This window comes from Hippocampus bargibanti, linkage group LG19 (assembly GCF_051943395.1).
Source record: "Hippocampus bargibanti isolate YZ-2025 linkage group LG19, ASM5194339v1, whole genome shotgun sequence".
Lineage (NCBI taxonomy): Eukaryota > Metazoa > Chordata > Actinopteri > Syngnathiformes > Syngnathidae > Hippocampus > Hippocampus bargibanti.
In genome coordinates, this window is record NC_142752.1 from 2,107,015 (window position 1) to 2,122,827 (window position 15,813).

Sequence of the window (15,813 nt, forward strand, 5' to 3'; positions counted from 1 at the left end):
GATACCCAGCAAGACGGTTAGCTAACTAGCTAGATAGCCATATAGCTAATAAATAGACAGCTACATAGCTAGCTAGCTATCCAGATAGCTAATGGATAGCCAGCTAAGTAGCTAGCTAATAGATAGATAGCTAGTATCTAGCTAGATAGCAATTGGCAAATGGATAGCAAATAGATAGGCAGCTAGCTAATAGATAGCAAATATGACCCCAAACATGGTCAAGTGTAGTTCCAATATAGCAGAGCAATGGCGGACCGTTGCCTGATTTCTTAGCTAGTCGGGACGTTTTGTGGTCCAAATCAAACGCACCCTATGCCTAACATCGCCATCTTCATTTTAGCATCTGATCCAACTTGGTGTCAATAAACAAGGCTTTATTCCAACTCCCACCGGCTTTAGAGCGAGGGGGTGGGGGGAGACTGACATCCCAGTTACAGCATGCTCCTGTTGCCTAGCAACCATCCACTTTCTTTTTTTTTGCAAGAGTTGTTATTGCGCCGGCCCAGCCCCAATCACAGTGCACGTGCAGATGCTTACAATCGTTTATTAATTGACACATCAGTCTCATTAGCGGACAAAAATACAGATTACTTTTTTTTTTTTTGCAACTAATGATAGAAAGAAATGATTGGAAGAAAAAAGAATGACAAAAGACAATAATCATAAAGTTCATGGTTTTTATTTGAAAAAAAAACTGTAGCATGTACAACTTGGAATGAATGTAAACTGAACTCAGACGGAGAGCGGCGGCGGCGCCGCACCTCTTTCTCACACCGTCCGAGTCGAGAAACAGAAGAAAAAAAAAAAGTGAAGGCCAGTGATTCTCGCAAAAAAAAAAGAAAAAATAATCATAATGATAATAAAATAAAATAAAAAAATAACAGGACAGACACTCGCATCTCAGCGCCAAAATGAAAGAAAAATTAAAGAAAGAAAGCTAACCGTAAGACTTTTGAAGCCCCCCCTCCCCCTTTCCTTCTTTTAAAGGGCAGGATGAACATCGACTAAAATGGTCCAAAACAAAAAGAAAACATGCCAATTTTTTTCGTGTTAAATCTTTTTTTTTTGGTAGCTTTTCCTTTTTTTTTTTTTTTATTTTAGCTAGCATACAATGAAGTCCCTTTTCCACATGATGCTTCAGAACTTGGAATAGTCTCTCATCTTAACATGACAGGGTTCCTTTCCAAATACAGTGGGACCTTGGCTTACGAACTTAATTGGTTCACAGAAAGAGTGTGTAAGGCGAATGTAAGTGTGTATCCCAAAAATTAATTTCCCATAGGAAACCATTAAAATGAGAATAATCCGTTCCCAGGTCCCCATAAAACATCATTTTCTCTTTTCTAAGCCTTAAAACTACACAAAATATACCTTATTTTATGTATAATAAATGTGATACGGTATTATAATTAAAGAAATAAACTGTCCTGTATAATAAAGTGGTTTTATTGACCTTTGTGATGGTCGTTAATGGCTTGATGGAATGGAGTGTCCAGTTTCCTCTGCATTAAACACTTGATGAGGAACTCTATCTTGAGAAATGATCCCTTGTTGGTGTTTTCTCTGTGATAATTGTATCTAGTTCTTCATCAATTGTGATCTGTTGAGCTGGGTTGATAGCGTTTTTGCATCAAGTGTACAGATGACTTGTGCGGGTTATTTGTGGAGCCTGATTGCTGGAAATTTTAACCTTGCAGTCTACACTCTGCCTTTGAACTATCAAAGTTGTAACAAGTCCAAATTTCACTGTTTTGCATCCATTTTCTCATTTTGTTTTTGGAGAATGGCCTCTCTATCCGTAACCCCATCCCCCACTGCTGCGTTCTGGGAATAGAGGACACAAAAAAAAAAAGTCAGCTGCCATTTCCTTGTTTGGAGAACGGGCTCGTTCACGAACGACACATCACTCATTGTGGTAGCTCCGTGTGTATCCCGAAAAATAGTTCGTATGCCAAGGTAAAATGTTCATAAATGTAACGTTCGTAAACCGAAAAGTTCGTAAACCGAGGTTCCACTGTACAAGAAAAAAAAAAACAAAAAGTACCAAACCATCAAGAGGATAGCATATAGTGGAATTAGCACGTTTTGGTAGCTCAGGTGGGGAGAGTTGGGATTTGAGTGATAGGAAGGGGAAACAGGGTGGGGGCCTGGTTGGGTGTGTGTGTGCTCCGGTTTCAAGCTTGCATGCACAAAAAAACAGAAGAAAAAATAAGTCGTCATTATGGATTATTTGTTCAGTACTGATGCTTGATTGATTTCCAGAAAAGGGGGCGGGGAGTTGAAAGGGGGAGGGGTTAGAGGAAAGGATCACTAACCATCTTTTTCATGCAGATATTTGTATCTATGTTTTTTTTTCTCTGCGTGGACAGAAGGATATTGTAGTTCAACATTCAATTATTTGTCTATACAGAAACAGTATGAATAAATGAACTTTTTTTATATCTCCAAGAGGTAAGTAAAACATTTGGATTATTATTTTGTTGTTGTTTTTTTTTGTGTGGATATTTTTCTTTTCTTCTAAGAGGAGGAGGGGGGGGGGACAGAATAGGGGTGGGCGAGCTTCACTTTGCGGTCATCATCTGTACAAATTCTGCAAAGAAGAAGAAAAGAGAATTGGTTGTTACTTTCGTTTATTTAATGATATGAATCAAAATGCAAATAAAATTTTAGAGGGACTTGTTTTTTGGGGGGGAGAATTAGACCCCACCCACTCGCTCTGCTCATCCATATTAACTCATTCACTGTCAATCGCAACAAAAAAAATGAATATGAAAATATGCCATAGAGCGCCATTCCCGAATTTGTTCGTTTTTTTTATGCGTGGGTGCCGATAAAGCACTGACCATAACCTTTGACAATGTTTTTTTTTGCCTTCCACAAGGGGGCATCATTTCCATTTTTCCATATTAGCACTTTGTTCCATCTTCAGCTGTTGTTAAGTGAGTAAACTTTGAAAACAATGTATGCTTCGGGTTCCTGTTACATCATAAATTATGACAGTCGAGCTAACTATCAAGCTACATACCTAGCTATCTATTTGCTATCTGTTAGTTATCTATTAGCTATCTATTTACTACCTGTTAGTGGTCTGGCTGGCTGGCTAGCTATCTATTAGCGGTCTAGCTGGTTGCATAGCTATCAAGCTACCTACCTAGCTATCTATTATCTATCTATTCACTACCTATTAGCAGTCTGGCTGGCTAGCTATCTATGCGCTATCTATTAGCGGTCTAGCTGGCTGGATAGCTATCTAGCTACCTATTAGCTAGCTTCCTATCGATTTGAGTTACTTCTGTGTTGAGTGAACGCTGGCGCGTGTGGCTGCCGCTGCTCACCCACAGAAAAAAATATCCCGTGACTGTAAAGAGACCTTGAGTTTGGAAAGGCGCTTATGAATGAAATGTATTATTATTATTATAATATCAACCAATATGTACGTAGTGCATTTTGTCCATCTGCCCTCATTTCAAGCTCACATAACTCCAGACCGATAAAATTTAGGAATTAACTTTTTTTTCTGATGAAAGAAGAGAGTCTGTTTTTTTTACGCTGCATTGAATGTTTATGTAGTCCCAAAACTCAATATTCTGTGATCTCCTGGAATTTGAGTGAAAATGACAAAAACCCTGGCATGGCAGTGGACACATTTTTGCACATTGTCTGGCAGTGAATGAGTTAAACGCGAGCAGGGAATACACGGATGGATGAAGGGAGCTTTGGAGATTGTCGAAAAAGTAGGGCAATTCATCTAATGGACAAAAAAAAAAAAAAAAAAAGACAATAACAGCGACCAAGCGCGCCTTTCGTCAAAACATCAACAACTCGAATTGATGTTGGCGACGTCGTCGTTTTTTTTTTACCTTCGTAGTTGACCTGTCCGTCTCCGTCGATATCTGCTTCTCTGATCATCTCGTCCACCTCCTCGTCCGTTAGCTTCTCACCCAGGTTCGTCATGACGTGACGAAGCTCCGCGGCGCTAATGTAGCCGTTTCCGTCCTTGGGACAACAATAACAACGGCGGCGGCTAAGCTAGTCTTTCATTTTTTTGTTCTTCATTGTTTTTTTTTTTTTTGTGTGTTTACCTTATCAAATACCCGGAAAGCCTCGCGGATTTCCTCCTCGCTGTCCGTGTCCTTCATTTTCCTTGCCATCATAGTCAAAAACTCTGGGAAGTCAATGGTTCCATTACCTGGAATGATCAATGAATCGCTGTTTAATCCAAACGGCAATTACATAAAGAGCAAAGTCGGGCAGCTAAGTCGATGTCGTCGTCAGCTCACATTAAGCCGATGGCGAGTTCCAAAATGAAAGCCTTTGTTTTAGCATCTAGGTCCCGGTTTTTTTCTCCTCTCGTCTATACGGCATTGATACTTCCTGTTGGTGCAACTTAAAGGACAACCGACACCATTTTTTTGTTTCCTGACTGACATCAGAAAAACGTTTTATAGCATGGAAAAGACTCAAAACACACAGGCCGTTATAGTTTTAGTCAAATGCAAAACACCAATTAAAAGTGTCCAAAATCTGCCACAAATCAGCTCGAAACTGGGGATTTTCAGAAAGTCCCGCCCCCAGTTCGTGTCGCTTTCTCGGTCAGGGGCGTTCCTTCAGTGACGTCACGTCAGGAATCGTCACCAACTCAAAAACAAGACTTCCTGAATATTCAGCGTGAGTTTTAAAACGTAAAATATAGCTATACGCGATGGAATCTTTGTAAAATACGCTCAGTAGAAGACATTTGAAGTGATTTTACAAATTATGGACACAACTTGTCCGGTTGTCCTTTAAAAAGCCTCATAATATTTTTTTTTTTTTTTTTTTTTAGTACCATGACAAGGTGCGTTGGAAACGGGGAGGGCGAGCGTATGTGTCTTTCTAAGGGTAGCCCCGTACTGTAAATATGCTGCATATGTTACACGGCGCTGCAGGATTCCACCAGGAGGGGACGGGGAGGGTCTTGGGGGGCACCCACAGTATACTATTCATCTATAATATAGACAGAGTGTGAACAGCGGGAAAGCTGTATAAATCAAAACGATCCAGTTTCCTGCTGGGAAAACCCAGCGAGGGGCATCATGTGGAAGGTCAAAAAAAACAACAGCCTACTGTATAAGCCACACCCCCAATGAATGGTGTATTTTTAAACTTTTTTAAATATATAAGGCGCACCTTCAATGAATGAAAGAGGAGGACGGTCGTATGAAACAAATAAAAAAATAAGATGTCTTTTTGAATGATTGGACAGAATGCAGGAATGTCGTACGATTAAAAAAAATATTAAAAAGCTCATTTTTTTTAAATATGAAATGATAATACAGTAATATCATGTGATTTTAAAAATTGTAAAAAGGTAATGTTTTTATTTTAATGATCTGACTGAGTGTAAGAATGTCGTATGATTTTTAAAAAAATTAAAAAGCTCATTTTTCAAAATAATTGGACTCAATGCAGGAATGTCGTATGATTTAATTTTTTTTAAAGCTATTTTTTTAACGGTAGAACTGAATATAGGGATGTCGCATAATTAAAAAAAATTGAAAATGCTCCTTTTTTTGCAATGATCGGAATGAATGCAGTATTATTTAAAAACAAATAAATATCTTTTTTTGAATGATCGGACTAAATGCAGGAATGTCGTATGATGAAATTTTTATTAAAGCTAATTTTTTTAAATGGTAGGACTGAATATAGGGATGTCGCATAATTTTAAAAAAAAAATCGAAAATGCTCATTTTTTTTCAATGATCGGAATTAATGCAGTATTATTTAAAAAAAAAAATAAATATCTTTTTTTTTTTTGAATGATCGGACTGAATGCATAAATGCCGTATAATTTACATTTTTTTTATTTCCTTTTTTCAATGATCGGACTAAATGCAGGAATCTCATATGATAAAAAAGGTCTTTTTAAAGAGACTGAATGCAGGAATGTCTTACGATTTAAACATTTTTAAAAATCTTTTTTTTTTTAATAACACTGATTGCAGGAATGTCGTACGATTAAAATAATAATAATAATAATAATAATAATAATAATAATAATAATACTACAGTAAAGTCTCGTTATATCGATATCGGATATATCGATAGTCCCGGTTATATCGATATTTTTTCGGACTCCCTTGAATATCGATATAACGAGACTTTACTGTAATAATAATAAGGGCTGATGGAATTATATCTCAAGGTCGGGGACACTCAGGCGGGGCAAAGCACCCACAGGGATTAGCCCTCGGGTGGGAGGGACAGACGGACGAGGGGTGGGGGGGGATTGTCCAGATTAGACAATGACCGAGGAAGGAAGGAAGGAACGCCTTGAGATAAAGACGGCGACGGATGGAAGCAAAAGGAAAAGGGAATGGCGGCTTGGGGGAGGAAGAAGGGGGTGTTGAAGATGGAGATGCGACGAGCAGAGTGGAAGGAGTGAACAGAGTGGGAGATGGTGTGATTACACACAAGAGGCGCCTCTGACGTCAACTATCCAAAGGGGCGGAAGCTTCTCTTTTCCTCCTTTATTTATTTTCTTTTTTTTTTTAAACATTGCAAACCACCTCGCAATCGGCGAATTAGCGCGTCGAAAGGGGGTCGAGGATCTGCGGTTGGTTGGCTAGTCACTTTGGGTGAATAAAAGTGATTTTTTTTTTCCCTCCCCCTCTTCCATTCAATGGGCTAGCTTGGGTGTGCAAATTGAAGTGAGAGGCCTTATGTAACCGCTTTTATTTTCCATTAGTAGCTTCATTGCCGTCTGACCTAGATTGCATCAGCCCAGGGAGGCAGAACGAGGGGCGCTTGGTTCGTGATGCCGTGTTTGTGCGCGTGTAAACGCTAGCTTCGATAGCAACCGCGTCGATTCATGCTTGTCGTCAATCATTTGAATAAAAAAAAAAACAACAAAAACAACGGATCGCTACTGACCATCGGCGTCCACCTCGTTGATCATGTCCTGCAGTTCGGCTTCGGTAGGGTTCTGTCCCAACGACCTCATGACGGTGCCGAGTTCTTTGGTGGTGATGGTGCCGTCGCCATCCTTGTCGAATAAGGAGAAGGCCTCCTTGAATTCTGGGAGAAGGGGTGGGGTCGAGAACATTAGTCACCCGCCGATTGACGAGAAAAAACGGAAAGATCGGAAGTAATATGGATTTGTTGAGAAAATAACCAATAGAGACGTGTACGAATACATTTTGAATGAAAAGACAAAAGTGCATGATGGGTAAATTCGATGGCGGGCTTCTTAACTCATCCGCTGCCATTTATTACTTTATTTGTAAATTGAAAATACGATGTGAAGCGCTTTTCCCGATTTTTTTTGGGTTTTGTTTTTTTTTCATGCTTGGGTGCCAATAAAGCGCTGGTCAGACCTCTGGCTATGTTTTTTTTGCCTTCCGCAAGGGGGCAGCATTTCCCTTTTTTCCACGTTAGTGCTTTGCTCCAGGTTCAGCTGTTGTTAAAGCGCTACATACGCGGATGTTATGCCGTGATAACGGAGCCACGTTACGTAACGGGTGCGAGAAGAAGAAAAAAAAAACGGCTTCATTGACTAAATTGCAACGGCGGGCGTTCATACCTGCAATCTGCTCTTCTGTTAGTTGGTCGGCCTGCAGGATGGAGAGAAAAAAAGGGGGGAGAGGGGGTTAGCGAACAAACCAGTTACTCAGCACGCACATTTTTTCCCAAATCCCAGATGTACCGGTCATCACATTCCGCATCGTCCGCCCCCGTCCCGCATTTCAACAGTGGAAAGTGTGTTCGTCCGGGTTTCTGCTAAACCCGAAATAGCATGCGCGGGGACGCAAAGATTTACCAGTCGCTATAATCTCAGTTAACAAGCTCCCATCGTTCAACGGGTTAGCGCCAGTAGCTAACTTCCAAATGACCCCCACCATCCGGCTGCGCTAAATCAATTTGATCCTTATGGCGCCGTAATCACGCCATGAGTCCATCTCATTTCCCCCCGTCACGTTTTGATTGTCGCACACACGGACGCCGAAAAGCCACGACGCGAATTACCGCGAATCAGGTTCAGTCTTTTGACCGATTTTGATGATGATAATAATAATAGATTGAAAACTAGCTAGCCAGCAAGTAGATAGCTAACAGATAACCAACAGATAGCTAGCTAGACAGCTAGCCACCTAGATAGCTATATAGCGAATAGCTAGCTAGCTAGATAGTTAGTTAGCTAATACACTGAATGTCACTATTAAATACACAGATAGAAAGCTAGCTAGCCAGCTAGTAGATAGCTAATAGATAGCCAGCAGATAGCTTGCTAGTTAGCTAGCCACTTAGATAGCTATATAGCTAATAGATAGCTAGCTAGTAAGCTAATACACTGAATGTCACAAATTCGCCGCGTTAAGAAAAAAAATTGTTGTCATTCCGTCTGTGTAAGCTCTCAGTCGTACAGGAGTGGTCCATCGATGAAAAGGTTTCTTCAGCCGCCATCTGTAATTCTTTGAAGGTGTTGGACGTTTCGCTTCTTATCCAAAAGGCTGAAAGAAGTTGGAGGTGTGAGGTTTTAACTTGGATCGTGCTTACAACACACTTCTGAGATTGTTCCCACATAGACTTAGTTATGCTGATGAGGGGTATCAGAGCAAATGGGGCAATCAGGCCAGTCGTAGACCATAATCAATCAGGACAATAGAAGTAATCAGTGTAGCCTCAGGAAATAGTCCTCTTAGAGCAGTGACCTATCATAGAAGAGGCCTGGCACCGCCACCTCTGGACAGTAAGGATATAGATATATAGGGCCAGAGCTACCAGCAAAAGTTTAGTTCACTGACGAAGCCTCTTGGATGAGAAGCGAAACGTCAGACGCCTTCAAAGAAATGCAGATGATTCCTGAAGAAACCTTTTCATCCATTTGTCGTCATTGACATAACATAGCGTCACAGACGTGCGCATTTCCGACTTCCTTGACACCCAAAACTTTCCATTCCCATGATTCTAATGAATTAGTCACGGTTGCCAGTTTTGCCTCCGAGCCAATTCCCACAGCAGTTTGCTGCACTAGAAACAAGAGAACCTGCAAATAAGCTCCAGGTACAGACACGGATGCGGAAAAAAAACCCAGAAACAATCAAAGTTTGTAGATATTTTTGGTCATCTGGCGTGTAAATTAGCAAAACAAGTCCGATTAGATCAAAAATGGTGAGAAGTATGAAACGCCGCTGATGACCTGACATGAACTGATGAGTTCAATGTTGGGAAATGTAGCATGAATGACTTGAGCGTAGCATTAGCAAAACAAACTAATACATTTAATCAATCTCAATTTGTGTCAAAATGCAGCTTGACACAAACGAAGCAAAAAAAAGTGTAGCGCTCATTAGCAGCAGAAGCGCTATTGTTTCATTTGGACGAATTTTCTGTTTTAGGTAGGGCGGTGGCAACGTGACATTCGTAAAGGAAAATCCTACAGTTAGCGGTCTCCTGCCAATTGTGACACTGACACGGAAATAAAAAGTCACTAATGTTAAAATCTTTTTTTTTTAACATGCCGGCAGTCAAATGCTTCTCAATACATGGACTGAGGGAAAATTTGAATAAAATCAATCATAATAATAATAAAAATAATAAATAAATAAACACTCAACACAGTTTCCCAAACTAAATCTCACAGATTAGCTTAGCTATCAAACCTCAGTCCACATAAATTGTGTTTTGCAGAGTAATTGTAACGTGAAATCAATTTCGATTTTTCTTCTTTTATTTTGAAATTCTATTATTTTTCGGGGTTCGACGTCAGGAGAATCTCTAAACTTTCAAAACTGAGGAAAAGTCATAACAAACTAGCGTTTTAATAATAATCATCATAATACATTTCATTTATAAGCGCCTTTCAAAACTCTCAAGGTCACTTTACAGTCACAGGATACTTTTTTGTGGGTGAGCAGCGGCAGCCACACGCGCCAGCGTTCACTCAACCCGGAAGTAACTTGGATAGAAAGCTAGATAGCTAACAGATAGCGAGCCAGCCCTTCACTCAACCCGGAAGTAACTCAGATAGAAAGCTAGCTAGCTAATAGATAGCTATGTAACTAAAATAGAATAGATAGCCAATAGACAGCTAGCCACCTAGATAGCCATATCGCCAATTAAAAGCTAAATAGAGGGAAAGCCAGCCAGCCAGCTAGTAGATAGCTAATAGATAGCCAACAATTAGCTTGCTTGCTAAAGTCCGACAAATTTCAAATTGCCGTATGTAAAGTTATTATTCTCGACTTCTAATTTGAAAACTAGAGGGAAACCGGAACAACAAACCTGAACAAACCCGGAAGTAATTTGGATAGAAAGCTAGATATCTAACAGATAGCTAGCTAGGCCTTCACTCAACCCGGAAGTAACTCAGATAGAAACCTAGCTCGCTAATCGACAGCTAAGTAACTCGGATAGAAAGATAGCTATCTAATAGATAGCTAACAGATAGCTAGCTAGGCCTTCACCTAGATAGCCATAAGGCCAATTAAAAGCTAAATAGAGAGAAAGCCAGCCAGTTAGTAGATAGCTAATAGATAGCTTGCTTGCTAAAGTCCGACAATTTTCAATTTGTCGTATGTAAAGTTATTATGCTCGACTTCTGATTTGAAAACTAGAGGGAAACCGGAACAACAAACCTGAGCATGATGGACGGGCTCTATGCTAGTTTTGTAGCATTGAAGACAAGAAAATGCTAATGGTAAAAATGATGACCAAGACATGTTCCGTGTGTGTGTGTGTGTTTTAGTGGAATTTTCCCTCTACGGAATCAAACAATAGCGATATTCAGTTAAATTGGACGCCGTGGGGACGACGCAGCCGCCATTTGACCTTTTCACTCAGCAATGCGAAAAACAAAATGCCTTTCCGCATGATTAGAGTAGCGAACGGCGGATGAAATCGATTGGAGGGCGTCGAGGGGGGGGGGGGGCGAATAACCTCGGCGGCCCTCGTGAGATTAAGCAAGCATGATTCAATAAGCGCTCTGGTAAACAACACGGCTTCTATTTTATTTTGGTTTTTTTTAGACTTACTTCCTGTTTACATTCTGTATGACGGGATAGAAATGTCCGGAAGGCGAAACGCGTTGACTGAAGTTGCCTAGTTTGACTAGCGGGTAGTTGATTTCGAATTTGGGTCACGCCTTTGTTTTTGTCACCCCCTTGTGGTGATTTCTCACTCTGGCGCGGAACGCAAATTGCAATTGAGCTCTTAATAATAATACTTATTTAATAATAATAATAATAATAATAATAATAATAATAATAATAATAATACATTTATAATACATAACAATACTTTTAAGCGCCTTTCAAAACTCTCAATGTCACTTTATAGTTACAGGATTTTTTTTTCTGTGGGTGAGCAGCGGCAGCCACACGCACCGGCGTTCACTCAACCCGGAAGTAACTCAAATAGAAAAGTAAGACAAATAGATAGAAAGCTAGCTAGCAAGCCAATAGATAGCTAATAGCTAGCCAGCCAGCTAGCTATTGTCCGGCATTACAGAAAAGACAAAGAGAATTGACTTTGCACAATATCGGCTAACTATCTGCTATCTAGCTGGCCAGCTAGCTATCTTTGTAAATATTTTTTTTTCCAGCGGAAAATGACGCAAAAAAAAACAAAAACAAAACAAAACAAAAAAAATACCGGTAACATTCAACTTACGATGACCCATACTTACGACCACCCATACTTACGACCACGACATCTAGACCCTGTTTTTAACATTTTAATTCTACGCCTGGCACTGCAACGCGCTAGCAGGCCGGCAACGCCTATGACAATTTTGGCCAGCCAGCCAGCCAGCATCTCACTCTTGCACAGCAATCGACCGCGTAATGGCACCACAGGGGGGGAGTTTGCGAGTCATTTAGCTTCTGAGTCTTTATTCAATATTTTGAATGGATTTTGACTTACGACCATTTGACTTACGACCGTGGTCGGAACGGAACATGGTCGTACGTCAGATGTTACCTGCATTTGTCACGTAATATTTTGAAATTATTAACTACAGTAGGGTCTCGTTATATCGATATGGGTTATATCGATAGTACTGCTTATTACGATACTATTTCTATGAACGCAAGGAGAAAATGTACATGCCGCAGGATCGGATATATCGATAGTCCGGTTATATCGATATTTTTTCTGACTCCCGAGAATATCGATATAACGAGACTTTACTGTATTATACAACTGTAAATGGATCTTTAAAAAATATTAAAAACACAGAAATATTAGTTCAATTTGACTGACAGGTGACGTTAACTCATTCACTGCCATTCTTTAATTTATCCAGGAATTGAAAATATGATGTAGAGCGCCATTTCCCAATTTGTTCGGGTTTTGTTTTGTTTAGTTTTTCTTGTTTGGGTGCTGATAAAGCACTGGCCATGTCCTCCGGCAATGTTTTTCCCATTCCACAAGGGGGCAGCATTTCCCTTTTTTCCAGCTTCAGCTCTTGTTAAATTAAAGCACTATATTTAACCAATATGTATTATATTGTATTTTGTACAGCTGTCCCCATTTCAAGCTCCGATAACTCCAGACCCATATCGTTTAGGAATTAATTGTTTTTTTTTCTGATGAAAGAACACAGTTTAAGGTTTCTTGCGCTGCATTGAATGTTGATGTAGTCCCAAAACTCAATATTCTATGGATCCTCAAATTTGAATGACAATAATAAAAAACCCTGGCACTAGAATGGACACATTTTTGCACATGATCTGGCAGCGAATGAGTTAAGTGTCAAACCTGAAGGCGATGCTTTTTTAACTTTAAGTGTCACCTAAGCGTGTGGTAATTGCATACTATTAATTAGTGGCGTGGAATTATGTTGAAAAACGTGCAAAGGAAAGTTGGCCACGCCTGGCTAATGGGAGACTCATAACACTTACACTGAATGAAAGGTAATGTCGCAGCAGAATGCCGTTGCTGAATGATGGCGACCAAAATGACCAAAATCTGACCCCATTTTTGAAGGGATTGTCAACCGCCTACCTCTTTGTCATGATGCATCGCCGCTACGCTAGCTAGTCTGGGTGTGGGGTTTTGGTGAGTCACTGCCATGATCTCCTCCCTTGGATTTGGGTCTTAACGAGCGCTATTTGTCAGCAACCCTGCCCTTCCGTTTGGTTATTTCCACCTCTTTTTCCTCTTCGCGTGAAGGAAACAGATTGCACTTTGTGTAGTGACCGAAAGCAGACGGGTGAGGGTGGGGTGTCGGGGGGTTGCTGGCTAGCGTGAGTGGGTCAACCACACCCACCGTTGCCTCAGCATTGCAGTCCAATGACGACTGCGACGGGAGTAACCGCTCGTATTTCCCACCTGGCGCTCTCGTAGGATCGCACGGGCTTTTCGATCAAACGACAGAAACGAATCTTTCAGCAACGCGAACGTGTCAGAGATGAGAAAGTCGTGATTCGCCGATGGAAAACAGCTGTCACACGGGCAAATGGGTGTGACACACATACACACTCGCCATTCATTCGAAACACCAGCTCAGCCTGACCCACACACACACACACACACACGCGCTTTGTAAGGAAGACAGTGAGGCCTTATGAGTTGATTCCGGGCGGGGGTGGCAAGGCGAGAGGGTTGTAAACAACACCAGCTTCCCTCCACCCCGTGGACGAGGCCGGTCCACCATATGGTAGTAGTACTCCTCCGCAAAACCCGCGCCAACTAACTGGGAAGGAACACGGTACACGACAAGGTGTCGGCCGTCAAGCGCCTCAATTATTCATCGTGGACGATCGGATGTCCTTCTAGTTAGAAAACAATGCGTTGGGGGGTGTGGGGGACAAGAGCGCAGCCGAAATGAGATCAGGCCTCGGCGTGGTCAATACCGCACTATTGACGGGTGCGGTATATACCCCGCTGGGTGTACCGATGCGGAAAGGAAAAGGGGGGCTTTAAACTTTTCAAAGCGATAACAATGCAAGCGCCGGTCACTTTGTTGCACGGCAACATGAGGCAGCATCCTAGCTAATACCAGAAATAGGACATCTGATCACGCCAACAGATTCGTCGTCTCAAGTCCAGAGGGCTGATTCATGAACCATCGGATATCGATGGAATCCCTACGGGGCAACGTTGAAACTGTGATATTTCTACTTTCCTAATCGCTCGTTGATCATCAACATGACAGCGTCGTAATAGCACTTTTGGTTGTCTTTGTCAATCAGAATCAGAAAACCTTTAATCGTCCCACAATGGGGACATTTGCAGTCCACAGCAGCAATTTGAAAGCGAATTGAAAGGATAGAAAAACAAGATGTTCTAAGCATAGTAAAAATGGCAGCAGATGTATACTGTAAATGTGCAAACCCGTTTCATAAAAAAAAACTGGACATAGTGCAAGTATCAAGAAAAGGTATATTGATATATGTAGTTGTATTGCATCTATTGAAAATAGGATGTAAGATAACTCATAATTGCAAATCCTCCGTTTTGATGAAGTCACCAAACACATCTGCTTTGCCTTCAAAGGGCTCTCTAGAAGATTTTGACAGGAGTAACATAACCCACCACAGATGTTAGCCTGGTCCTCTGACAACCTTTACAATGCTGTGGTGCTTGTTCATGCCATAAATTCATAAAAAAGGGGGAATATTAAGTACCTTAAAGGAACCCCCTGAATGTGTCACTAGGCGGCACTGCTTTGAGTATGATAAAAATGAGCATCTCGACCAAATCAAGACAAAAAAAGGCAGTCAGTTACAGATAATCACACATAGCCATCAAACACTCCAACACACTGCAATGCAGTTATAACACTGTCATGCATATGAGTTTAACCATTAATTACATCAGTGCCATTTCCTTATCCCGGCCTGGCATGGCGTGGCATTGCAAGGCTGGGCCAAGAGGTAGGAAAAAAACCCCAAATAGAACCCGCAGAACGAGAAGACTCCGTGGGCAAAGTTCGACGGAAAAAAAAAAGAGGACCATCTCCCACACTTCCTGTATGTCCTAAAAGGAGAATAATATCAGCGTGTGCTTCGAATAGCGACAAGGTAGGCGTCCCAACACGCCTGCGCTCTGCAGGCGGATTGGAGAATGGGACTCGATGTACTTAAAGCTGTGGAATAATAACGTAATAACTTGCGTTATTACGCGCGTTGACATTTGCAATATAAAACGCATAGATAAGGCGAGTGGGAAGGGTTGCTTTCGGCTTTCCTGCACCGATAGCTTTTATTACCCTTTACAATTGCGCAGTTATGAGGAAATGCGGTTTGTGTTTCATAAAAGAATTGTTATAAAATAAAACCGAAAGCATCCTCGCGCGATTTGGACGTGAACAATAAGGCGCACCCCCCCCCCCCCTCCAAAAAATGTTTTTTTTTTTGCAGAGCTTTTCTGCTTCCCCGCATACAAAATAGCCGAAGAATAAGTGATGGCGCTAAAATACATAGGGTTTGCATTTGCCTCTCCACGCCGCTTGTATTTGGGTTATCATTTGATTACAATTCAATCCATGCAATTTTTCCACCGAACGAAAAGAATGAATGAGAATACATACCATGTTGGATGGATTGTGTGCTTGTCGGTGTGTGGCGGCAGACTAGGAATGTGACCGTCCCTTAGATGGAGCTCTACAGGCGGCACAACGCGCGTATATTGCAGCGGCTGGAAGGGAAGGAGGGGGTTGAATTGCTTTGTGTATCCCTCCGCCAAAAACCAGCACTATGATGATCACTCACTTCCTGGATTCTACATGATCGCCGTTTGCGGCTCGTTTGCTGCATAAATGTTTGCAACGTGATATTCAATGCAAATACACTTAGATATGATATAATGTGTGCAATGTGTACATGT

The 15,813-nt window shown here is 41.2% G+C and overlaps 1 protein-coding gene across 1 annotated transcript; it reads right to left on the reverse strand.

Annotated features, from left to right (window-relative positions):
* Positions 1 to 663: 663 nt before the first annotated feature.
* Positions 664 to 15,645, reverse strand: calm1b (calmodulin 1b). Its single transcript, XM_089021540.1, has 6 exons — positions 15,518 to 15,645; positions 7,565 to 7,595; positions 6,916 to 7,059; positions 4,083 to 4,189; positions 3,861 to 3,996; positions 664 to 2,590 (listed from the first exon to the last, which is right to left on the reverse strand). The coding sequence occupies exons 1-6, from the start codon at positions 15,518 to 15,520 to the stop codon at positions 2,562 to 2,564; spliced, it is 450 nt and encodes a 149-aa protein (XP_088877666.1). The 5' UTR covers positions 15,521 to 15,645; the 3' UTR covers positions 664 to 2,561.
* Between the last annotated feature and the right edge of the window lie 168 nt (positions 15,646 to 15,813).